Below are 25,837 nucleotides of genomic sequence, written 5' to 3'. Positions count from 1 at the left end.
TGATTTCTGTTGCTAAAATCATAATAGTCTTAGAGTGTGCTGTAGATTCCGTGAGCTGTTTAGTAAGCATGTGTTAGATAAGTGATCAGATTAGATACCACTTTGGATTCTATTTGTAACTTGAAATTCCACTGTTGGTATCCTCTCCTATTTACTAAGTTAAGTTCTCCGTGTATGATATAGGTAGAAAACAACCCAAAATTTCAGTTTCTATTTTTTTAAGAGGTCTTTTCATGAATAGCTAGCCTAAATACATAATTTATTTAACAATTAGATAAATTAATGTTGTTAAAGAATTTTGATCATGGTCTTGGGATTGGTGGTGTATGCCTGTAATCTATAGTATTCAGGATCCAGAGGCAGGGGGATTGCTAATTATACACCATCTGGGTAGTACATTGAGTTGAAGGCCAGCCTGCACTACAAGACCCACTGGCCTCTCCTTCCCTCCATCCTCCTCTCCTTCCTTCTCCCCTTCTCCCTCCCTTCCTTCCTTCTAGACTAGGAGTTGAACTTCGGACCTCACAAGGGCTAGACAAGTGATCTATCACTGAGCCCCATCACTGAAACCCCATTTTTTTTTTAAAAAGCAAAACAGGAACAAAAAGAAATTAGATTTGAGGGAGGCCCAAGGGGTATCCTTGAAAGTTTAAAGCTTATTATTTTAAAGATATTTTTATTTTATGTGTATTATGCCTCCATATTTGTCTGTTTACCATATATATTCATGGTGCCCATAGAGGTGTTAGAGCCTCTTGCATTGTACTTACATGTTGTAAGTACTTGCTAACCACCATGTGGGTGCTGGGTCTAACTCAGCGCCTCCAGAAGAGCAGCGAGTGCCCTTAACTCTCAAGCCATCTCTCCAGTTCAGTTGTTGTTTTATTTTGTATGGATGGATGTTATGCTCCTCTGTGTGTTTTCACCACATCTGTACTTGGTTATCCCAGTTTTAAAGTTTTAATTTGGTCGAAGAGGAACTGCAGAGGAACTAGAATCTAGGTGCATTGAATTAAATTTAATTTGAATCTAGTCCTGTTTTCAGTCATCTTAAAATAGTTTTAGTGTTGTATATTTCAGTGGACTGAATTTATGCTCTTTAGATGACCAAGAAGTTAGAACTTGTAAGAGAAATACATTTTAAACTGTGTTCTAGGCTTACCCTACCTTGATTCTGTTTTGTTGTTGTCAAACACTGTAATCATGTTACATTTTAATTTTTTTAAAAGATTTATTTCATGTATGTGCATACACTGTCACTGTCTTCAGACACACCAGAAGAGGGCATCGGGTATGTGAGCCACCATGTGGTTGCTGTGATTTAAACTCAGGACCTTTGGAAGAGCAGTCAGTGCTCTTAACCGCTGAGCCATCTCTCCAGCAGCCCTCATGTTAAAGTTTTCTTTCTTAAAAGTGTATGTGTGTGCACAGGTGTTCTATGGTGTGTGTGTGTGCGCGCACGTATAGGTGGGTGGTCAGAAGACAACTTTTGGAAGTTGATTGTCTTCTTTCTCTGTGGGATTCCTAGGAACAGAACTTAGGTCATCAGGCTTTGTGGCAAGTACCTTGCGCTTTGAACCATCTTGCTGACCCCAGTGGTGTATGGTAATATTCATTAACTATACTGAAATTATTATCTCTCCTAACAGAATTGTCTATCTGTTAAGTATACAGCATTCTGCCTGCATGTATGCCTGCAGGCCAAAAGAGGGGACATCAAATCTTATTGTAGATAGTTGTGAGCCACCACGGGGTTGCTGGGAATTGAACTCAGCAAGATCTCTGGAAGAGCAGACAGTGCTCTTAACCTCTGAGCCATCTTTCTCCAGCTCCTCCCCTTCATTGTTTTGTTTCTCAAGACCGGGTTATTGTGTGTTATAACTCGCTCTGTAGACCAGACTGGTCTTGAACTCAAGGGCTCTGCTTGCCCCTTCTCTCGCGGGCTGGGATTAAAGGCGTGTACTACCGCTGTCCAGCTCAGAATTTTCTTGAGAATAAACTCTTAGTTCTTACCATCTTTGACAGTAATTTGCATGTTATTCTTATTATTTAAAATGTAAAATTTACATTTATGTATGCATTGAATGTATGTGTATATAGGTGTGTATCTATAACAGTGTATCCACTTCTCTTTAACATTGTGGGTCCCACAGATGGAAGTTGGGTTGTCAGGCATTGATGGCAACTGTATTGGCTGATCTGTTTTGATGACCCACTGAATATTTTAAAACTGGAATCATTTGGGGGACAGTATTTCTTTGAATCACTTAATGGTTTTGATGAATTTTTTTCTGATTTTTCTTAGGACTGATTAAATATCCTGATAAGTTCATAGTAATGTTAGTTTCTTTCATGAATATACACATTTTTGTTTTAAGTTTTAAAATCTATAAACTTGCTGAAAAAACCTTTGTTTGTTTATATATTTTATGCATATGGGTGTTATGTCTGCATATACATAAAAGGAAACTTTTATTTTTGCTTACACATTACTTTGAAATAAATAACAGGGAAAACTTAAGACAATAAATAGTTTTTGTCTTTATAGAGAAATACTTTTAGCCTAGGTAAACATGGCTGTACTGTTATATCAGAAGTTGCTAATATATTTTTAAGTTGTAAAATGAGTGAAAATTTTAAAAATGTTAAGCATTAGTGAATGATAGTGAATCATTTTCTTTCCTTCTCTCGATCCTCCCTCCCTCCCTTTCTTCTTTGGTGTTTCTACGATTGGAATGCAGGAGGCGCTCTTGCACTCACACCCCTGCTCACACAGTTTCCCTTTGTAAGGAGGCTACACCTCAGAGAACAAGACCGTATTTAGTTTATAAGAATGTTCAAGTGCCAAGCAATAAACTTCTGAATATTACTTTTGGAAATGTTTTAACTTAAAATTCATAGTTGTATTTTGAAAACTTATATTGAAAGTTGGGGTGGACACAGGAGGATTACTGAGTTGAAGCCTAGCCTTGGCAACAGAATGAGCTTGAGAACAGCCTGGGCTATAGGAGACCCAGTTTGAACATCTTTTACATGTATAGCATTGTTTATAAGTATCAGTTATACTACCACATAAATGTTCAGTGTTGAACGAATTGCATCCTTTTGTGTAAGTCTTAGCTGTTTATACCAGTACAGTGGGAATTTTGACTTTATACATTTTGGTTATTTTCCAGTAGTTTAACATTAGTAATCAAGAGTAACGTACAGTACTTTTTTGTGAAGTGGAAAGAATTCTATCCTTGGGTTCCCCATGAAGCTCTGCGTAAACTGTTCTCTGATCATTTCTGTTCATCCGTTGAATAACTAATACTGTAAGTTGAAAACTGACTGTATGGAGAAATGGATTTTTACAAAAGTAATCTTGATTTAAATCATAGAAGTTCATGGATGATAATTCTGGCTTTGAACCTCTTAAAACCTGTTAATATTTAGAAATTGACTTTTGTGGATTTGAGTATTTTTGGCTAATAGTAAGTCTTAGGAAAACATAGTTTAGCAAAATTATTTTACAGTAAATTGTTAAATATATTTTCTTATTAAGTCATTGTTGAGGTTTAAGGATAATTGATTCTTCTTATAACTTGTTGCTTTTGAAAACCAGTTAGTGATTTGGAGTAAATATTTTTCATTAGCTGTATGTCAAAGGGTTCTATTCTTGTAACAGAGTACTAAATCATCTTTAGTTATTTAGCAAAATTAAATATTATGGTGATTTCGAATGTATATTTTGTCATCTTTGAGTAAGCTTAATTGGGTGATTTATTGTTGTATGTATTTTAATTTTAAGGTAGATCCTGAGAACATGAGATTAAAAAAAATAAAGAGCATTATGTTAAATATCTGTGGTAAGATAAAATTTTATGGACTGCTCCCCATGGTCATGTCTGCTTTGACAATCTTATCAGATTATTTCCTCATTTATTTATAGGCGTATTCTGCATTCTAAAGGCGAGCTAAGTGAGGACAGGCACAAGCAGTATGAGGAGTTTGCAATGTCTTACCAGAAGCTGCTGGCAAACTCTCAGTCCTTAGCAGACCTTTTGGATGAAAATATGCCAGATCTTCCTCAGGACAAACCGACGCCAGAAGGTAAGGTCTAACCCAGTCCGCGTGTACGTGTGTCTGTACATCTTTGTGGAGTCAGTTCAGCTGTTCCGGTTCTTGAGATTGAATTCAGGTAATCAAACTTGGCAGCGCATCTCTGCCCACTCGGTCATCTCACCAGTGCATGATGTACTTAATCATCTTTTTTTTAAAGTCAATGTTTTGTATGAGTGAGGGTGTATTTTTGTGGTGTATGTGTACACATGTACATAAGGAATATACATGGAATATGTGCATACATATGTATGGAGTTCAGAGATAAATGTCAAGTGACTTCCTCATTTTCTACCTGTTTGTGTGTGTGTTGATTGAGGCCAGAGGCTGATGTCAGGTGTCTTCTATTTTTTTTCCTTCCTTCCTTCCTTCCTTCCTTCCTTCCTTCCTTCCTTCCTTCCTTCCTTCCTTCCCTCCCTCCCTCCCTCCCTCCCTCCCTCCCTCCCTCCCTTCTTTCCTTTCCTTCCTCTCCATGTTGTCTCTCTTTTTCTCACTGTCTTGGTTTCTCTCTCTGTCTCTTTGTCACATTCTGACAAGGCCTCTGTCAGTCTGTCTCCCTGGCTGAGGGGTCAAAGAGACGGTTCAGCAGTTAAGAACACTTGTTACTCTTGAAGAAGACCAGGATTTGGTTCCTTGCACCCACATGGTGGCTCACAACCATCCTTAACTTCAGTTCCACAGGATCCAAAGGCCTCTTCTCACCTACTTAGGCACCACACATGCACATGTTACACATACATACATGCAGGCAAAACATATACCTAAATTAAATACATATTAAAACATAGCCCTAGGAGGGCTTAGAATCATAGAAACCCACCTACTCTGCATCCCAAGCATTTAGGTTAAAAATGTGTACTGCCACATCCAGGTACCTCAAGTTTTAAAGATTGTTTCTTGCTGGATCTAGAGATTTTCTCAGACACTGGCCGGCAGGTCTCTGGGACCCAACTGTCTTTATCCCCCAAGTTTGAGGATTGTAGATGTGTACCATCATAGACTGTGGCAAGTGCTAATTGTCTTTCCAGCCCGCTCATGATTGAAAGAGAAAAGAAAGAAAAGCACTTACTTTAAAGCCTGTTAAGTTCATATTAATACAAATTTAAGCTTTATAAGTAACTTCAAATTTTTTAAAGTTAGATATTACAATCTAACAACCTTCCATCACTACCTGAAATGCACCCTTGAATAAACAAGGCTGTGTACTTAGAGAACTGCTCCTTTCTCCCTAGGAGTACCTTCAGATTCTTTTGTTAGTTTTCCTCAGACCATGTCCAATAAGGACCTGTATAAACATTTCTGAGATTAGAGAAAGATGTATTTTGTCAGATGTGTAATAAGAGAGTGAATCCAATATTGCAGTTCTGATATTTCTGTACTTTTTTGCATTTATTTACTTTGTGTGTGTGTGTGTGTGTGTGTGTGTGTGTGTAGGTTGGGGCATAGCTTCTATAATTCATTTCTCTCCTTCCCACCATATGGCTTCCAAATCCAAACTCAGATCTCCATTCTTTTTTTTTCTTTTAAATATTTTTTAATTTAATTTATTTATGTGAATAAATAAATTTATGTGATGTTTCTGTCTTCAGAAACATCAGAAGATCCCATTACAGATGGTTGTGAGCCACCATGTGGTTCCAGAGGACCTGTGGAAGAGCAGTCAATGCTCTTAACCGCTGAGCCATCTCTCCAGCTCCCAGACCACCAGTCTTGATGACAGCCACTTCTACTTACTTCTTGCTAGTCTATGTATTCTTATTTATTATTCTAAACGTTTTATTTTTAATAATGTGTGTATGGTTTTGTGCACATGCTTGCAATTCCCACAGAGGCCAGAAGTGGGTGTCAGATCTCCTGGAGCTGAAATTTCAGGCAGTTGTGAGCCACCCATGTGAGTGCTAGGACCCAAACTCTCATCACCTACAACAGCCCTACATACTCATCCGCAGCTTAATTATCTCTCCAGCCCCCAAAATGTATCTACTTTTATATAATTATTCATTTGGTGCCTTCAAAGGCTAGAGGAAGATGTTGAAGCCCTCGGAACTGGAATTATAGACAGCTGTAAACTGCTATATGGGTGCTAGGAATTGAACCAGAATCCTAGAAGAGGATTAAAGAGGATTTAAAGAGCCAGTGCTCTTTAAATTGCTGAGCCATCTATCCAGGCAAGAAGTTAAATTTTTTAAAAAATGATTTCTTTCTAGTCTAGTATTTTTATATGTGTGAAATACCTGCTCATATTTTAGGATAAAAAAAATAGGCTGGGCAGTGGTGGTGCTTCCCTTTAATCCCAGGAAGGCAGAGGCAGGTGGATCTCAAGAGTTCAAGACCAGCCAGCCTGGTCTACAGAGTGAGTTCCAGAACAACCAGAGCTACACAGAGAAACCCTGTCTCACCCACCCCACCACCAAAGGAGTTTTTGTTTTTGTTGTTGATCTTTTCTATTTATCTGCTTGGGCACTATCAGTTTTTGTTTTATATTAGTGTATAGAACTTTTTTGAAACACACACATACACTTTTGTGCATTCTCCTACAAAACATTACTGTTGCTAGATATGTGCTATTTTTCTCATACTGGCCATTTCTCTGATACAGTTTGTATATCCCCCTATCCCTCCTAGCCCCCCGCCCCCCGCCCCCCAAAGAGCCACCACCGCCGTGGCTACGATTTGTATATCTTAAAAACTTCATTTCTGATACTTCCTAGAATTAGGGTTAACTCTCACAAATGAAGAACTAGATTCTAGATGGGTTTGGTGGTGCTTGCCTTTAATCCCAGATCTTGGGGGAGAGAGGCATACAAATCTCTGTTGGTTCAAGGCCAGCCTGGTTTACATAGTGAGTTCCAGGACAGTTCCAGGGCTATGTAGAAAAACCTTGTCTCAAAATGCCCCTCCCACTAAAGGATTAGATGCCCTTTAATTTATTATTTGCAATAATTGTTCAGTAGTCCCTACCTAAGATGGCACTGCAGGTGTGGCCTCTTGTTCTATCTGTTGAGCCATAGAAAGCAGGGTTTCTGTAGGACCCTCCTGTGATTAGATCATTTACTAACATGACTAGTAGAGCTCAGGGAAATACTGTAAACTTTTCAGATTATAGTGGAAAACTCTAAAGGATACAGGTAGACAGGCAAGGACACTGTCCCTGTATAGTGGGTGAGTAATGCCCCTTCCTGTGTTGTGTGTATACAGAGAAATGCACTTTCTCCAGCCTGGAAACTCACCAGCTCTCCTACGCTGGAGAGTTTGTTTTGAAGGTAGGGTTTCGCTAGATAGGATTTCCTTGTACTTTTTGACTTTCCTATTACAGAATTTTTTAAAGCTAATCTCTGACCTGTCTATCTTAAGGAGTACTATGAGTAGTAATTTGTTTTTCCTGGTCATTGAACTTATCATAAAGCTAAGTGCTCCACTCTAACTTATCCTATTAGCAAACCTTTAAATAAGAGAAATTTTAAATAAAAAAAGCCATGTAACTCAGGAAATTGCAAGAGTTTTAGGGAGCATTGTTTAAGGAAACAGGAACAAAACCCATGTTTTACTATGTAAATACATATTACTATATGTGTGTGTGTGTGTGTATATATATATATATACACACACTGTATATATAAAATAGCATAGATTTTTTTATAAAATATATGTAAAATTACATATAATTTTATAATATAAATAGCTTTTTCTTGGTGTTATAGGTATTATCTAGTTTGTTTAAATTTCTGTTTTTGCTTATATTTTTTGCTCACTAGAACTTGTGAATCTGAGTTTTCCTTTTTGTTGTTTGGGTTATGCCCTAGTAAGGTTCTGTTAGAATGCATTATTTACAAGGAGTGCAGAGTAATTAAGGAGCCAATGTTTTGTTGTTTAGCTGTTCTTTTTTTAAAAATGACTTTTAGTGATGAACCTCTGTGGGGTTAATTTTAATTCACATGATTAATTATAGTATTTCTTACCTGTGTGCACATGTGAAGAGCTTGTCAGTGCAGTGGTGCACATGTGGAGCTCAGAGACAGCTCTGTGGAGTTGGTTTTCCCTTTGCACCTCTCCATGTGCTCTGAGGACTAGACCCACCCAGCAGCCCTTTCTTTTCCCCTGGGGTTGAGAGGTACTGAGGAGAGATCGCAAGGCCTGTGACATGCGAGGTCAGCATGCCGCCCATAAGCTCAGCCCTCCCAGGATCAGCTCTTAGAGAATGGAGACCTATGCCAGTACTTATTCTCACCTCGCCTCCTCGCTCTCCCCTGACATATAACCACAGAGTAATCTGCTCAGAATATAAAAATAAATAAATTAGCAAATTAATACAATTCCTACTCCTTAACCATGAGCCCATCCACAGGCTTTATTCTTATTGTACTTCTCTGCAAACTAAAATCATAAATGATGGGCATGTGCAGTGGGTAAAAGGACTTGTCTCACAAGCCTCGGACTGGAATTTGATCCCCACACCCACTTGGAGTGTGGAGGAGAGAACTGAATCGTGAAAAATTGTCACCTGACCTCCAACACAAAAGTTTGTAGCGTGCACACGCATACACACACACACACACACACACACACGTAATAATTATAATAATTAAAAATATGATTACTGGGTGGAGAGATGGTGTAGCAGTTAAGAGTACCACTACTCTTCCAAAGGATCCAAGTTTGGTCTAGTTAGCCACATTAGGCATCTCTAACTCCAGTTCCAGAGAATCCAATAAACTCATGCAGGCGCGCACACACACACACAAATAAATAAGAATTAGTAAAATATATCTTTAAAAAAATAGTCCAATCATGGTGACTCTAACCTTTAATTTAGCACTCAGGACACAGAGGCAGGTGGATCTCTTAAGTTCAAGACTAACTTGGTCTACAGAATCAGTTCCAGGAAAGTCAGGGCTACATAGAGAAATCTTGTCTCAAAACAAAACAAAACAAAACAGACTAAAACAAGATAGTCTCATAGTGTTAAGTGCTTGTTGATTGAGGAAAATCTAGTCACTTGAAATACGGAGATTTAATAGCCACAAGATGTGAAAATGGAAAATGTAGTGCTGTGCTTCCATTCCCTTTCTGACGTGTCCTCTGCTCATGGTTGATTGTAGAGCATGGACCTGGAATTGACATATTTACACCTGGCAAACCTGGAGAATATGACTTAGAAGGTGGCATTTGGGAAGACGAAGATGCTCGGAATTTTTATGAAAACCTCATCGATTTGAAAGCATTTGTTCCAGCCATCTTGTTTAAAGACAATGAAAAGACTCAGAACAAAGATTCTAACAAAGATGATTCCAAAGGTAAATCATTTTTCAAAAGGACGATTTGTTTGTTTGTTTGTTTATTTATTATGTGCACATTTATTGTGTGTACATTTATTGTGTGCCAGGGGTGATGGTAGTGCATGCAAGTCAGAGGCCAATTTGACAGTCAGTTTTCTTTTTCTACCTTTATTTGGGTTACAGGGATCAAATTTGGTTGTCAGGCTTGCAGGGCAAATGCTTTACCAGCTAGGCCATCTTACCTTCCAAAGATAAATTCTCAAGGAAACAGCTGACAATCGTGGGGTAGGAATGAGCTTCAGAATGGTATGTGTTTAAAACAACTGGTGTGATGAGCATTAGATTAAATGACTGAAATAATAGTGAGGATGAGAGTGTTAAAGGGCGGTGGTTGCCGTGGTGGTTGGTGTGCACGCATATGTAGCTGTACAGGCCCACCCCACATATGAAAGTCAGAGGAGGACTTTTCCTGTCCTCCTTACATTCCATGTTATTCTCTTGAGGGTCTCCCACTGAGGCTGGAGCTGAGCTGGCAGTTTGTACGACCTCCTGTCTTTGCTCCCTGTCATCATTTTGTGTCTCCTCCACACTCCCGTAGTGATGGGGCTACAGGTTTCAGTGGCCATATCTGTGCTTTCTACATGGATGCAGGGGATTAGAACTTATTCTTCTACACATGCTCCTACACACCCAGCTGTTAGCGTACATTTTGGGCTACTTCTCTCTTGCAACCCATATTCTACCCCAATCCGTTCCAACCTCCCTACAGTAGGTAGGAGAGACTGAAGGTTAGAGGGGAAAGGGGACATAGACCTCGTTTGACTGCTTCCTGCTGAGCTGCCATGTGGGTTCTGGGAACCGAACCTGTGGCCTCTGTAAGAATGGCAGGTGCCCTTAACTGCTTAGTGGTCTACAGCCTCATTACTTATTGATAGTCCTTTTTTTTTTTTCCTTTTCTGTTGTCATTCTTGTTTTGTTATTAGATTTTTTGTTTGTTTTGGACAGGGTCTTACTTTGTATTCTTGGCTTTCTTTGAACTCTCTGTATATCTGGCTGACCTTATTAAACTTGAAGAAAACTGCTTGCATCTGCCTCTGGAATGCTAGGGTTAAAGGGAGCACTGCAGTGCCCAATGACAATCTTATTTTCCTGTAAATTAAACATTTCTTAAATACAGGAGACATTTTAAGGTGTTTCTTGTTTCCCAGCATTAAGTAGCTTAGTGTAATTGTCAATGTATTTGGATTTTTGGTTAAGTACATTTGTGTCCTCTAACTAGTTTCCCGATTGGTCTCTTTTGCATTTAGTCTTTTCTTATTTATTTAGTATATTACTACTCAATTGGTTTTTATATCAAATCATATTTCAGTGTTACTGCCTGCATAATCCAGGAAAGATCATACTGAATATAAAAATAAAAGAAAGGGAACTAGAGACATACCTCAGTGGTTAAGAGCACTGACTGTTTTTCTAGAACTGTTTTCCCAGCACATAACCATTTGAAATTCCAGTTTCATGGGATCATGCCCTTTTCGGGTATCTGTAAATTCTAGGCACACAAGTGTGCATAGACATATGTTCAGGCAACACATTCATACACATAAAGTAAGGCTGAGTAGGTAGAGAAAATAAGAATGAACTTAGAGCTTCCTTATGTGAGACCACTATAATGAACTTTATTCCTTTAGCATAGACCTGATAACATGTAAGCTAGCCTGTATAGGGGTGAATTAGTTAAACAGCTTTGGGTTCTGGCAGGTTGTACCCACATTGCACCACCCAAGAGCTCTCAGGATTCATGAATGACACACACGCGCACGCGCACGCACACGCACACACACACACACACGTGCCAGCTATTAGCTGCTGGGCATTTCTAATCCTCCTTATTCCCTTCCAACTTTTCTGAGTCAACTTGTTAAGTTAACATTTCATCTCTGCTACCCCAGACCAAATCAGGGGAGTGGCCCCTAGAGCTACTGTCCCAAATGCTTACATGGCTGGGGGCTTTCTTTCTTGCAGCTCTAATGTCTAATCCCTCTGCTTTCGAGTCATGGCCAGTCTCCTCTTCTCCCTTGGTTCCTTGCCCATGCAATCTAAGAGCCCCGCCTCTTTCACCCTGCCCAGTCATTGGACATTGGCAGCTTTATTTCCCAATCAGAGCTGACTGAGGACAGGCTTCCTTTAGTGTTTGAATGTACATTTCCCATGTGATTCTGAGAGCTGAATTAAGACAAAGCATTAGAACTAATTCTCAACACGCCTGCTTCCACCCCTCCCTTGTTACCTTCTTTCATTTTTCTTCTCTCCTCTCTCCAGTGAACATATGTAGAACTCTAGAAGTTGGTTCTCAAAAAGCTCAATTTGTTTTATAAAAGTCTCAAAATTTTTAAAATTTTCATTCAGATTTTCCAGATATATATACCTAGGTATGTATGTATGTAAGTGTATGTGTGTGTGTGTGTGTGTGTGTGTGTGTGTATGTATATATATAATCCAAGTTATATAGACTTAACAATCTTTCTCTAATTTTACTTTTTGTATCAGGATTAAAAAAATTAGAGAAGTTATATAGATTTTTTTGAATCTTTAATGTTTCTGTAGGAGGATTTGCAAAGTGTTGCTTTTTTAAAATCTGTCAGTGTTTCGCCTAAATGTATGTCTGAACAACTAATGCTCTTGGAGGCCAGAAGCAATGTCAGATCGCCTGGGACTGTGTTACGGATAGTTGAGAACCACAGTGTGGGAGCTGGGGAGCAAGCTTAGGGCCTCCGGAAGGCCAGGCAGCGCCCCCAGCTGCTGAGCTGTCTTCCCAGCCCTGTAGCAGGATTTTGAACTGATCTTGAATTAAAAAATATTTTTTTGTTTTTACGTATTCTGATTATTTTTGCTACTTTGAACCCAAGGTCCCCGTATGCTAGGCAAATATTCTGCCATTATACTTTTCTTATTTTGTTTTTAAACAGAGGTAAAAGAACCAAAGGATAATAAGGAGGCATCAAGTCCTGATGATTTGGAACTTGAGTTGGAGAATTTAGAAATTAATGATGATACATTGGAGTTAGAAGGCGGAGATGAAGCCGAAGACCTTACAAAGAAACTCCTGGATGAGCAAGGTAAAGGGCTGTCCTGTCAGCTTTTATTTGTAATTTTTTTTTTATACAAACCTCTTGCCTTAAAATATGGATCTTTTTAATTCCCTGTTTTCTTAATGTTTCTATTTTATGTGTATGAGTGTTTCACTTGTATATATTATATATGTGTGTGTGAATCACTTGTGTTCCTCAGAAGAGGGTGTCAGATTCCCTGGAGTTGGAGTTAGTGATGGTTCTAAGCCATGTGGATGTGGGAGTCAAACCCTGGTCCTCTGCAAGAGTGACAAGTGTTCCTAACAACTGAGCCATCTCTCCAGTCCCAATGGGGAATCTTAAATATCTATTTTTCTGTTGTCCTTATTCAGTCACTATGTAGAATTTGATTTAGAATAGGATGTTACTTAGTATTATGTGACTTTTAGCTTTACTAATTGTAGCTGGACTTGGCTACTTTGTGGGTTCCTTTTTCCCATCCCTTAATCCCCCTCCCTCCCCTATTTTCACTCCCTCTCACTGGATTGGAGAGAAAGGAGGAGAGGGAAGGTGTGGGGGGAGACTGAGAGATCCCTAAATCTAATTTCTTTCCTTTTTGAGCATGACTACTAACAAACAGAAACCAAATCCCCTAAATGACCAATAGCCACCAACCTGCCTACTGGGCTCTAGCATTTTATCCCCTCTGAAGTTCCCAGAATTTCAAATGTCGCACAGTTGCAGAAACTATCTGCAGCTGACTAAACCATGCTTTTGCTGGCATGAGGCAAATCATAGTCAGCTACTATGGGCAGTCCAAAGCATCCCCATATCCCCACACCTGGGTTTAAAACAAAAACACATAATATTTCTGTGTTTTTTAAAAGAAACCAAAATTCCAGAATTCTTAATTCCATCACTCATATGTATTACAAATATTTTAATTATAAATATGTTAACTGTTTGAATAATTTTAATATTTTCTCAACAAATTGCTTACATTATCCTGAAATTTTTGTGTGTGTGTGTGTGTGTGTGTGTGTGTGTTGGCATGTATATGGAACTCAGGTGACAGCTGGGACTCTCAGTGCCTGCTGTTCACCTTCATTGTGACCGAGCCTTTTTTGTTCTTTGCCTCCTAGGCCAGGCTGCCTGGCCTGTGATTGTGGAGATTCTCCTGTCTTGTCCCGTAGGAACAGTGAGATGACAGATGTGTGCTACAGTCAGTGCCGGGCCTCACATAGGTTTCTGAGGAGTTAAACTCAGGCCCTCATGCTTGAATCACAAGGACTTAACCTACATTGAGTTGTCTCCCCAGCCTTGAATATTTTAAACCTCTTACTATCATTGTTATGTCACTTGCCATAAATGTGTTTGACAGCTACTTTAAAATTGTTGAGTTAGAAATGACTAGAATTAAATTGTCAGTGTTAATATTATCTGTCTTTTAAACTGAGTTATTTTCTATATAGTAATAAGAAATACATTTATTGATTCTAAATATTTTCTTTTTAGTTTATTTTTAAGATCTTATTTTTGCAGTATGAGGGAATCAAATTCAAGGCCAGGCAAGTGCTATACCAATGAGGTTACAACTCTGTAACTATTGAGTTTGTTAGGATTTTTTTTTCTTTTAAAGAATTTATTTATTTGTACATGCATATATCCATGTGGATGCATGCTATGCATATGTGCAGGTGCCTACAGGGGCCAGAAGATGGTGTTGGGTTCTCTAGGGCTGGAGTTCCAGGTAGTTGTGGGCTGTTTAGTGTGCTTCTGGAAACTGAGTCCTGCCCTCTGGAAGAGCAGCGAGTGCTAACTGCTGAGCCATCTCTCCATTCCTCGTTAGGAGTTTTAATTAGAAGGATACTTCTATTAGTATTTATTTTCTCTGTTTACTTCATTTTTTTATATAGAAAAATTTCTCTGTATCAGTAAGGAAAGGATTGGACATGGCTAGTGAATCCTCTAGACCTAAATCATTCCAGTTAATGATATTAAAAGAACAGTTTCTTTCACTGCCTGTGTATAAATGTCATAGAAGGAAGGACTTCAGTTCTATGTTCTGCTTATATAATTGGTCCAACAGATGATAGTGTGCTGTGCTTTGGTAGTGACCACCCTCAAAATTAGACAGAATGGGGAGGCTTAGTTCTTCTTTAAAGGAAAGAGTTGGTAGCGCTCTTTTTTTTTTTTTTAAATTATTATTACCAAACCCAACATTTAGGTAGTGCTCTTAATTGCAGAACATGAGGATATAAATGTCAGGCAGATAAAAACACTAGATTTTCTGTATATATTTTACGAGTAGATTTTCTTTACTTTTTATTTATTCTGTGTAGATGTTTAAGGGTAAAAGTTGTTTTTGCACGCCTTTAATCCCAGCACTTGGGAGGCAGAGGCAGGTAGATTTCTGAGTTCAAGGACAGCCAGGGCTACACAGGGAAACCCTGTCTCAAAAAAAAAAAAAGTTGCTTATAGCTAGTATCTGAAATATTATAATGATTTGGTATTACGATATTAGGCATGTCCCCAATATCCCAGGCTTTTAGAAATATCTGAGTTAGTTTGGGTTCTCTAGAGTCACAGAATATATGGGCAGTCTCTATATAGTTAGGGAATTTGTCGATGGCTTACAGTCTATAGTCCAACTCCCCAAAAATGGGCAGCATCAGCTGTGGATGGAAGTCCAAGGATCTAGCAGTTGCTCAGTCCCACGAGGCAAGCAGGCAAGGAAGAGTGAGTAAATCTTCCTTCTTCCAATGTCCTTATATATATATTTTCTGGCCTGGAGATGTGGCTCAGTGGTAAAGAGCATTTGCTGCAGAACTGTAAGGACCAGAGTTTTGATCCCAGGACTTATATAACAAGGTGAACATTGTCTTCATCAGAGATAGAAGGATCATTGGCACTAGCTGCTGTCAGCCTAGCCAAAAGACATGAGTTCCAGGTTCAGGAAGAAACTGGACACTGACTCCCCTCCACCCGCTCTGGCCTCCATGTGCATATACCACACACATATCCTCTAGGTGGTTCATTCCACAGCTCACTTCATAGTTGGATGCTTGTTCTTACAGTCTTTATTTTTTTTGTTTAACCTATCCCCTAACTGATTTCATATTAGAACAAGAAGACGAAGAAGCCAGCACTGGATCTCATCTCAAACTCATAGTAGATGCTTTCCTCCAGCAGTTGCCCAACTGTGTCAACCGAGACCTCATCGACAAGGTATTCTTTTTTCTTTTTAGTTAATTTTTTGTTAAATTTGATTTTTTTTATTAAAATTACATAATTTTCCTCCCTTTCTCCAACTCCTCTTATGTTGTCATCTCTTATGCTCTCAAGTTCCTGGCCTTCTCTTTAGTTGTTACTATTAAATATATATGTATGCATACAGAAAGTTAGGGGGCTTCTTCCTAGAGGAGGATTGCTTCTGCTCTTGGAATCCCTGAGCTGCCTAGAGCTCTTTGACAAGGTATTCTTATCCTTATATATTTTACAGAAGCACATGGACCTTGACAAGTCTTAAAGTATTGAGTATCAGGGTTTTTTTTCCAGACTGTTGCAAACCATACAGTGAACCTTTTTTTCAGAAGGAGTCTTTTGTGAGAATCCAGAGTAAATACAAATAAATTAGAGCTATTTGTACATTCTTTGTTTGGTTGGTCTTTATTCAGTGGCCTTCATGTGGTTTAGATGAGAGTTTCTTTTAGATGAGCAATATGTAGATGTCCAGTGGCACCTAAGGCAGCCTCTCTCTTTATAATATTCAAAGTGCCTGCTCTTTACTGTTTTGGTGTTTGCAAAGATGGTAGTGAGGAATGTTGCTAGCATTGTACATGAATGAGAGCATTAGCACCATTTTATGCTTTCTGTCTATGAATTATAATTTAAAAAAATGTTAACTTTCATGTAATATCCCTGTAAATTCTGAAATAATAAGTGATTTTATTGTATTTCAACTTATACATTCATATATGTATTTTTTTAAGGTTTGTTTATTTATTATATGTAAGTACACTGTAGCTATCTTCAGACACACCAGAAGAGGGCGTGAGATCTCATTACGGATGGTTGTGAGCCACCATGTGGTTGCTGGGATTTGAACTCAGGACCTTCGGAAGAGCAGCCAGTGCCCTTAACTGCTGAGCCATCTCTCCAGCCCCCGAATTTCTTTTTTTATCATTAGATTTTTATTTTGCTTTGTAAGATAGGGTCTTGGTATTTATTTAACCCAGCCTACCATGGAACTTGCTGTGTAGGCTGTGTTGTCTGGAATTTGCAGCCCATTGTATGTGGACATGTATTATTCTAATTTGCTTCTCTGTTGCTGTGATTAACACTGACCAGAAGTTACTTGGGAGGAAAAAATTCTTCTTCATCCTGAAAGCTATTAGTCATCCTTGAGGGAAGTTAAGGCAGGTACTGAAATACTGCAGGAACTTGAAGCAGAAGCCATTATTGTCTGGCTCCTGAGCTCATGCCCACCTGCCTAAGGATGATGGTGGGATCAAGAGGATGCCTCACCGTTGTGCCATAGGCCAGTCTAATGGAGGCCATGCCTCATTTGAGGCTTCTTCCGAGGTGTATCATGTGATATCTAAGAGAATCGGTCAATGTGTATATATCCTTTTAATCTGACAGAGTTGGGATTTATGTAAAGCACTCTGTCTCAAAATTGTCTCAAGGAAATTACTGGTTTGACACACTTGCAGGCTCACAAGTTGCTTTCATCGTAGACTGCCATTCTATTAGTATATCCACTTACTTAGCAGAAAGCTTTTGGAAGTTCAGAAATTACATTTGTTACTTCAAGTAAAACAGCTAAAAATATTTATTGCCAGTGATCTAAGTAGTGTTTCTAAAACTTGACAGTTCCCTAGTTCTTTTTTGAAGAACTTTTATCAGTGGTATGATTTCATGGAAGACTTCTATGATGTTAAATGGTGTAATGTAAGAATATCATGTATATATTTATAAGTTATGCGTAGCTATAAACTGTTGTTACCTGTGTACATTGCTGAGAATCATGTAAATGGCCAAGCAGTGCTGAGTGATGTAATAGCTTCCCCATGTGCTGCAGCAGCTCCATCACTCAAGATGGAGGTGGGACTGCGAGTAAAGATGGTCTGGTGCTATGTGTGTTATAATCTAGTAAAACCCTCGCTCAAAAGCAAAAAAAGGGAATTGTGATCACAGAATAATTTATTTTCCTGGTCTTAGGGTTTGAGCTCAGAGCTTTGTACATGCTAGGCAAGTACTCTACCGTGGAGCCACCTCCCTGATTGAATAGTTCTTATCTCAATCAGAAATGCTGTGTGTGTGTGTGTGTGTGTGTGTGTGTGTGTGTGTGTGATTATATGTGACTGTGTTGGTGTCCATGGAAACCAGAAGAGGGAGTCAGAGTCCCTGCATGAGGAGTTACAGGCAGTTGTTAATGGTGCAAAATGGGCCCTGGGAATGGAACATGGGTACCTGGGGTTCTCTTCCCTCTCCTCCCCTCCTCTCCCCTCCCCATCTCCTCCCCCTCCCCTTCTCTTCTTTCCCCCTGGAAGACAGGGTTCCTGTGGAGCCCTGGCTGTCTGCAACTCACTTTGTCATTTGGCTGGCCTCAAACTCACTTGTTTTGTTTTAGACATTTACTTACTGTGTATGTGTGAATGAACACCTCTGTTTCACATCTTGTTTAGGGATAAACAAGATGCTTTTCTCTTGTAGTGAGGATTCTGGGCGTTGGTGGTGAGGCTAGGTGGCAAGTGCCTTTACCCTCAGATCCACTGACCACTACATGTTATAATGAAAAAAATAAGTTTGCTCAATTGTGCCAACCATTCTAATCTTTTGCTTTAAATTTGTCTTTCTTTAAAAAATATTTACTTTTATTTTATGTGTATGGTGTTTTGTCCACATGTATATCTGTGCACCATGTGCACACCCTGGTGTCCACAGAGGCCCGAAGAGGGTGTCAAATGCCCAGAACTCTCTAACAGATACTTGTAAGTCTCCTTATGGGAATTGAACCTGGGTCTTCTGAAAGAGCAGCTAATGCACTTAATTGCTGAGCCATCTCTGTGACTTCTGTAATCTTTAAGTAATTACACATATTTGTGTTCTCTAGTTATTATTATTGTGTTACTGTCCTGAAATCTGCTGGTGGAAAAATATGCAGTCACTAGACGTGGGTTACTCATTGTCCAGTCAAATGCATCATAAGTGTCCTTGGTTCATACGTTGTCTCCTTCACAGGAGGTGATTTACTTTTGTTTATATTCACTCAGAAGCAATCCACTTTGATGCTTTAGTTTTTCTCATAGCTTATAATTATATATATAAATTTTATAATTATATAAACATATATGTAAAGTTTATCCCAAAGTACTCTCTTACGTGAGTTCTATAAGTAATGCCACTCATTTTCACCCATGAATTTGATGATCAGAAAAGTTTATCTTTGTTCAAAGTAAAACATGGTTATTGAGCTTTATTTTATTTACTCGAGCATTTGAAACAAGTTTTTAAAAAGCTGCTTAATGTGTTGTCAGGCAGCAGACACGTATGAGCAACCTTATCCTTACATGGCAGACACTGACTGGCGTGGAATTTACTCTGCTCTGTGTCTTGAGTGCACAGGTGTGTGCCACCATGCCCAGATGCTTGTTTTTTAAAAAATATTCTCAAATATATTTGTTCTGGTAGTTTTTCTACACAAGTGTTTTTATTCATTTTACCTAAACCCTGTGTGTACTATATTGATATTTTGTATTTAGCTTCAGGTATGTGGAACATTATAAAAATTTTTGTTACATTTATTAGTTGTGTGGAGGGACACACTAGAGCACTGTTGGAGGGAGTTCCGAGGATAACTCTGAGGGAGTTGGTTGTCCCAGTGTGCATTAAGTCAAGGGAATTAACTCAGGTTGTCAAGCTTACTACAAAGTGCCTTACCCTTCTGGCACATCTTGCCTGCCCCCGTGTAGAACACGTTAACACAGCCTTCTGTGTATGTCGGCTAGCCTTTGATAGTATGGTAAGTAAGAACAGTTTTATCTAGACCTTTAATCACCGTGCCTCAGGAGGCAGAGGCAGGCAGCATGCGATGCCAGCCCAGTAATAGTAAATAATTTTTGGAAAGAAACTGTCCTGAACATATATATACTTCTTGTTTAGACTATCATTATTATTTATACCTATTTATAAAGCATGCATAAATTATAAACTATTGTGTTATTGTCAGGAATCTAGAGATGACTTAAAATATATGGGAAGATATGACTAAGTTACATGAAAAAACTATGCTATTTTACATAAACAATTTGAGCACCTGTTAATTTGCATATTATGGGAGATTTCTGGAACCAGTCTCCTTGTGGATATGCAGGAACAATTGCACCAGCCAACTAATGTTTCTCTTTTCCAGGAAAAGAAGTGTAAATCTTTTCTTGTTTTTCTTGTTACGATTTTATTAGATCTAAGACTTTGATGAAATACTAGTGACATTTTTGTTCCTAAATCTGTGTTTTGGCTGTCCTTATTAGAACTAGTAGCTTTCTTTACTTAGGCTAAGGATTCCTGATGTGACCCAGGGCCTCACATGCTAAGCAAGCATTCTGCCACTGGATTGTAGCACAGATTCCTTATCCTAGCACTTACTTGTTTTAGATGTAAATTGGAGTTAAACTTGCCAAATATTCATGACAGGTTTGGAAGTTCTCTTTCTAAATTATATTATTATCTCACTGTATTAATATTCCTTCTCTCTCCACCTATTAAAATGAAAAAAATGTTTATATTAACACTGCTGACAAAGATTTTAAAGAGTGGCTGGGGGCTGGAGAGATGGCTCAGTGGGTAAGAGCACCGACTGCTCTTCCAAAGGTTATGAGTTCAAATCCCAGCACCCACATGGTGGCTCACAACCATCCTTAAAGAGATCTGATGCCCTCTTCTGGTATGTCTGAAGACAGCTACAGTGTACTTACATATAATAAATAAATCTTTAAAAAAAAAAAAAAGAGTGGCTGGAGAGAGAGCTCAGAGGTTAATAGCACTTAATTTCTTTAAGTTCTGTTCTAAACACTAGAGTTGCGTTTTTTTAAAAGTCAGAAATGTATATTTTGACTTGTAGGCTTAATGTTGTGGTTTGGGATGTGCTTATTGTTTATAATACTAGTGTCTTAAAACTGTTTTGAAGTGTTTAAGAAGAGTTAAAACATTAGCTACTTTTAGTAGCTAAGTTGAGGATTTTTTTCTTTTTTAAGAAAAAATGTTTTCTTCCCTTTAGGCAGCCATGGATTTTTGCATGAACATGAACACAAAGGCAAATAGGAAGAAGTTGGTTCGGGCACTCTTCATAGTTCCTAGGCAAAGGTCAGTATTTGGAATACTAATCTATTTGTAGTAATTAAGATTAGTATTCTTACTGAGTTGTTTCTTTAAAATGATCACTTGACTTAGTTTTATTAACTCAACGGCATTATTATTAGCATATTTTCTAGGACCTTATTGATTTTTATCTTGTTTTGTTCTGATGGAAATTTTCTTCTAGTATTTACATGCTATTTTAGGTTAAAATATTTAATAATAAAAATAACTTGTTATGTGGTGCTCCATGCTGTAATCCCCACACTCAGAGGAGGCTGATGCGGGTAGGGTAAGCAGTGAAGTCAGCCTAGGCTAACTGTGCAGTAGACTCTCACCTCAGGAAACCAAGCAGCCTGGGCTCAGTGGCGTACGCCTGTATACAGTCCGAGTATACACACTCAGGCCGAGGCACACTGACAGTTCACTCAGTCTCTATGAGCTTAAGACTAGCCTGGTCTATATAGCGAGCTCCAGACCAATCAGGGCTACACAGTGAGATCCTTTCTCAAAAAAGTGAAAATAAATGAAACAAAACAAAGCAAAGCAGGAAAGCAAGGAAAGAAAGAAAGAAAGGAAGGAAGGAAAAGAAAAGGAAAGAAAGGAAGGAAGGAAGGAAGGAAGGAAGGTAGGTAGGTAGGTAGGTAGGAAGGAAGGAAAAGAAAAGGAAAAGGCCGGGTGTGGTGAGACACATCTTTAATCTCACCCAGAGGCTGAGTCAGGCTGTGGGTCTGTGAGGAGGCAGAATCCTGGAGTTCAGTTGAAGGCCAGCTTGGTCTATGTAGTAATATCCAGGACAGCCAGGGCTATGTAGAGAGAGCCTAGCTCAACAACCAAACGAATAAAAAAATAAAGCAACAACAGAAACCCTGAAATGATAAACTTATTAATGGCTAGAAGCAATTGGTTAATTGGCTTATATTTTTCCCCTCTGAGAGAAAAATAAATTTTGTAGAGTTTTTTGGAAGAGTTTATATTTTTATATAGATATGATAGTAATTTAGTGTATGTAACTCTTAAGTTTAAATGAAATTTTTCAAATTGTTTGAGCTACAATGATAGAGAAGAGATATCCTGAATAATAGACATTTCACTCAGTAAAACTGAAAACTACATTAATGATGGTGCTGTTAGTAACTCGAGATACTCAGTTACATAACATAGAGAGAATTTTGATGTTCTGTTATTCTAATTGAAAATCTCTGCCTGTACCTTGTAGAACTATTCAGACTTTTACTTAGATCTGAAGGAAGTCCCTTTCTGTTATTGGGTTATTATTTTCTTCTTTTATGAAACAAGATCTTAAATATTGAGGCTGACCTTGGAACTCTTCATATGACCCAGTCTGCCCCAAAGTTGGGGATTTTCTGCTTTAAACTTCTCAACAGTAAGATTATGGGTGTGGCCACTGTGCCTGCTAATTCTTGTGGAATAAAAAAATTACCCAGTTTGTTGGGACTTGAGATGATTCAGGGTTATAAGGACATGTTCTCCAGAGGGGGCCCAGGTTTGATTCCTAGCACTTATATAGTAGCTTATAAATATCTGTAACTCCAGTTTCAGTGGATTTGACCTAATGCTCTGTTGTGCCATGGCATTGGTGGGCACTAGGTATACATGTGGTATGTATACATACCTGTACTCAGAATGCTCATATGTTAAATAGAATAAAATAAATGAATCTGAAAGGAAGGGAAATATGCTAACTACTATGATAGTTTACAGTATGGTTAAGATTGGTTCTTGCCACCAAAGATAAGGATTTTGAGTGATTTTTATTGAAGATTTTCTAGTCCATTGATACATAGAGTAGAGCTACTTTAGTACTGCTAAAAAATTTCTCAGTGAAACCAAATCTTTACTTAACTTTTTATCTTTAAAAAAATATTTTCTCATGCTTGTTCCAGTGTTGTAGGGGAATACCAGGACAGAGAAGTAGGAGGGGGTTGATAGGAGAATGGGTGGAGAGAAGAGGGCTTAGGGAACATATGGGGAGAGGGGAACCTGGAAAGGGAAAATCATTTTGAATATAAACAAAGAATGAAAATAAAAAAATTATTAAAAAAATATTTTCTCTTTTTTGTGGGTTCTGGGTGTTTTGATGGCATGTATATATGTACTATATGTGCATCTGCTGTCCATCTGGGCCAGAAGATGGTGTTGGATCTCCTGGAACTAGAGTTAGGTAGGCATAGTGCTGAGCTGCCTTAGATGAGTGGAGGAATTGAACCCAGGTCCTTAACCATTGCTATTAACCTCTGAGCTATCTCTCCAGCTACTCTTTAAAATCTTTCTCAGCAGTGTTAATATGAACATTTTTTTCCATTTTAATAGGTGGAAAGAGAAGGAATATTAATACAGTGAGATAATAATATAATTTAGAAACATGACTATGTTGTCTATGGCTATAACATTTGAAATCATATACTTTATCAAATCTAAGGTGTTACTGATTTATGTATACCATTATCTTATGTATAATTAAAAGAAAAATGTCAAATATTAAGGCTTTACTTGAAGTTCTGTTTTCATACAAATGAAAATAGAGATAATATATACAGCTTGAATTGATGAAAATTCAAGTTTTCCCCCAGTGTCTTGGATTGCTTTAAATATCAATACACATATATAATTTCATTTTACTGATCTATTTTGTGTTTGGGTGTACATGTATATATTCACATACTTGGTACAGTGTCCATGTATGTGGTGATCAGAAGACAACCAGAGTTGGTTTTCTCCTTCTATGTAGATCCTGGGGACTGTCACCAAGCTTGTCAGTCTTGGTGACAAATACCTTTTCCATTAAAGTAGTCATGCCAACCCACTTGAACTAATTTTTTTCAGGTAATTTTACCTTATAGAAAGGAATGCTTGTTTTTATGCTTTTTCATGTGTTTTCGTTTGAATGAAGACATGTATCAGTAGTTATGTAGACTTATTTTTATTATATAACAATAAGTCCGTATGCATGATAAAAATGTTATTTAACAGAAGAAACCATGCTGTAATGTGGCTCACCTACAAAAGACCAACTTCTTTCTCTGCACACTGGTGCCTCCACCCAAGTCTGAGAAAGAGAAAGCTTTGTATTCATGTGAGTGCTGAGGGCGAAGCTGCTGCTTGTGCAGCAGGCACGCTACCAAGTGAGGCAGCTCCCAAGTCCTTTAGAGCGAAATTTATCTGTAGAGCTCCGGGGTAGATTGTTACTGTAGTTCAGTTCTGCTAGAAACATAGACTTGAAAATAGAAAGAGTTTTTGAGTTTAGAGTAACAATCTTAACCTGTGGGTGGAAATCCCTTTAAGGGTCTGATAACCTTTTCACAGGGGTCGCCTAAGACTATCCAAAAACAGATGTTTACATTATGATTCATAGCAGTAGCAAAATTACAGTTATGAACTTGCAGTGAAAATAGTTTTATGGTTGGGGATCATCACAGCGTGAGGAACTGTATTAAAAAGTCACAGTCTGCCGGGCAGTGGTGGCGCTTGCCTTTAATCCCAGCACTTGGGAGGTAGAGGCAGGTGGATTTTTGAGTTCGAAGCCAGCCTGGTCTACAGAGTGAGTTCCAGGACAGCTAGGGCTATACAGAGAAACCCTGTCTCGAAAAAAACAAATAAAAAAAAAAACAAAAAAAAACCAAAAAAACAAATCAAAAAAAAAAAAAAAACAATCAAAAAAAAAAAGTCACAGCCTTAGGAAGGTTTAGAACCACTGGTTTAGAGGAAAGATAAAAATGTGAAAGAAAGTAAAAGGATGCACCTAAACTAGGCGTGCTGGTACAAACCTGTAATCCCAGCACCTGAGAGAAGCAAAGCCGGGAGGAACAGAGTTCAGGATCGTCCTCAGATGCTTCGAACGTTCCAGGCCTGAGATATATAAACTACTGCCTCAAAAAGTTGTTTAAAAAATTGTGTCACATCTTAAAACTCTGAGAAATGGACTTCGTAGTCTAATATTACCTTAAGTATTTAATATAATAATTTAAGTTGGTTACTTAAACATCGAAAGATGAAAGTATATTCTAAAATCTAATCATTAACTAATGGTCAACTATATGTTGTGACTATTACAGAAGGTACAATATAATAGTGAACAGATTTCATTTTTGTGTTTGTATAGAGCTCAAAATGTGTAGGGAAGATGGATGAATAATTCTTAGTTTCATTATGGAGGAGAGAAAAGCCTTTGAAATAGAGTGGAAGTGGGATTTGAAGATTTAGTCTCGGGCAACTAATAGAGAAGGCTCTACGAAACAAGAGTTGTGGAATAGGAATACCAAGGATTAGCTTCTAGCATGGGCAAGGAAGGCAAGGCTAGGGACACAGACAGCAGTCTGTGTACAGACTGGGAAGGGCGTGGCCTCAAGCCATCCATCACATAGCACAGTCCCTCTCTTGGATTCCTGCCCATGTATGGAGGATACTGTGTTGTATACTGTAAGCTGCAGGAAGGAGGCCATATTTACTATGTTATCTCTAGCACTTAACACAATCTCTGACATCAGAAGTTGATTAAATTGTGTGACATGTTTAGTTTTAATGCCCCTTTTTATGTAGTTTGTGTTTGTTTTCAGATTCAATCTTTTTGTTGTTGTCGTTTTGTTTGTTTTGTTTCTTTTCGAGACAAGGTTTCTCTGCGTAGCCCTGGCTGTCCTAGAACTCACTTTGTAGACCAGGCTGGCCTAGAACTCAGAAATCCACCTGCCTCTGCCTCCCAAGTGCTGGGATTAAAGGTATGCGCCACCATTCCCGGCTTTCAGATTCAATCTTAATTCTTAATTCCTCTTGTACAATCCTGGTATGTGTAAAGTGACTTCTGTAGAGTGATCTACTGAATGATCTGATTCCTCCACCCCTGGGAGTGGAGTTCTTTACCAGATGGGAGTCCATGGTTTTTATTGGGAACCTTGTAAGCCTTAGTACAGTAGCTGTCTTGCTGAACTGCTATTCTTACTTCCCTTTTGTAAATGTAGTACTCTGTAGAGTTCTGGCATGTCTCATGGAAGACATCAGGCTCATTGTGTTCCAGTC

At 38.5% G+C, this 25,837-nt stretch overlaps 1 protein-coding gene across 4 annotated transcripts in view; it reads left to right on the top strand.

Annotated features, from left to right (window-relative positions):
• Upf2 (UPF2 regulator of nonsense mediated mRNA decay) overlaps nt 1–25,837 on the top strand; it is a 103,739-nt gene that overhangs the window by 14,716 nt on the left and 63,186 nt on the right. For all 4 annotated transcript variants that reach the window (XM_052157737.1, XM_052157738.1, XM_052157740.1 and 1 more), the window contains 5 exons: nt 3,932–4,092; nt 9,201–9,395; nt 12,344–12,493; nt 15,570–15,673; nt 20,727–20,812. In XM_052157737.1, coding sequence (XP_052013697.1) covers nt 3,932–4,092; nt 9,201–9,395; nt 12,344–12,493; nt 15,570–15,673; nt 20,727–20,812 — 696 coding nt within the window. The remainder of the gene's footprint in view (nt 1–3,931; nt 4,093–9,200; nt 9,396–12,343; nt 12,494–15,569; nt 15,674–20,726; nt 20,813–25,837) is intronic.

This window comes from Apodemus sylvaticus, chromosome 14 (assembly GCF_947179515.1).
Source record: "Apodemus sylvaticus chromosome 14, mApoSyl1.1, whole genome shotgun sequence".
Classification (NCBI taxonomy): domain Eukaryota; kingdom Metazoa; phylum Chordata; class Mammalia; order Rodentia; family Muridae; genus Apodemus; species Apodemus sylvaticus.
This window is presented reverse-complemented; position numbering and strand designations above follow the sequence as displayed.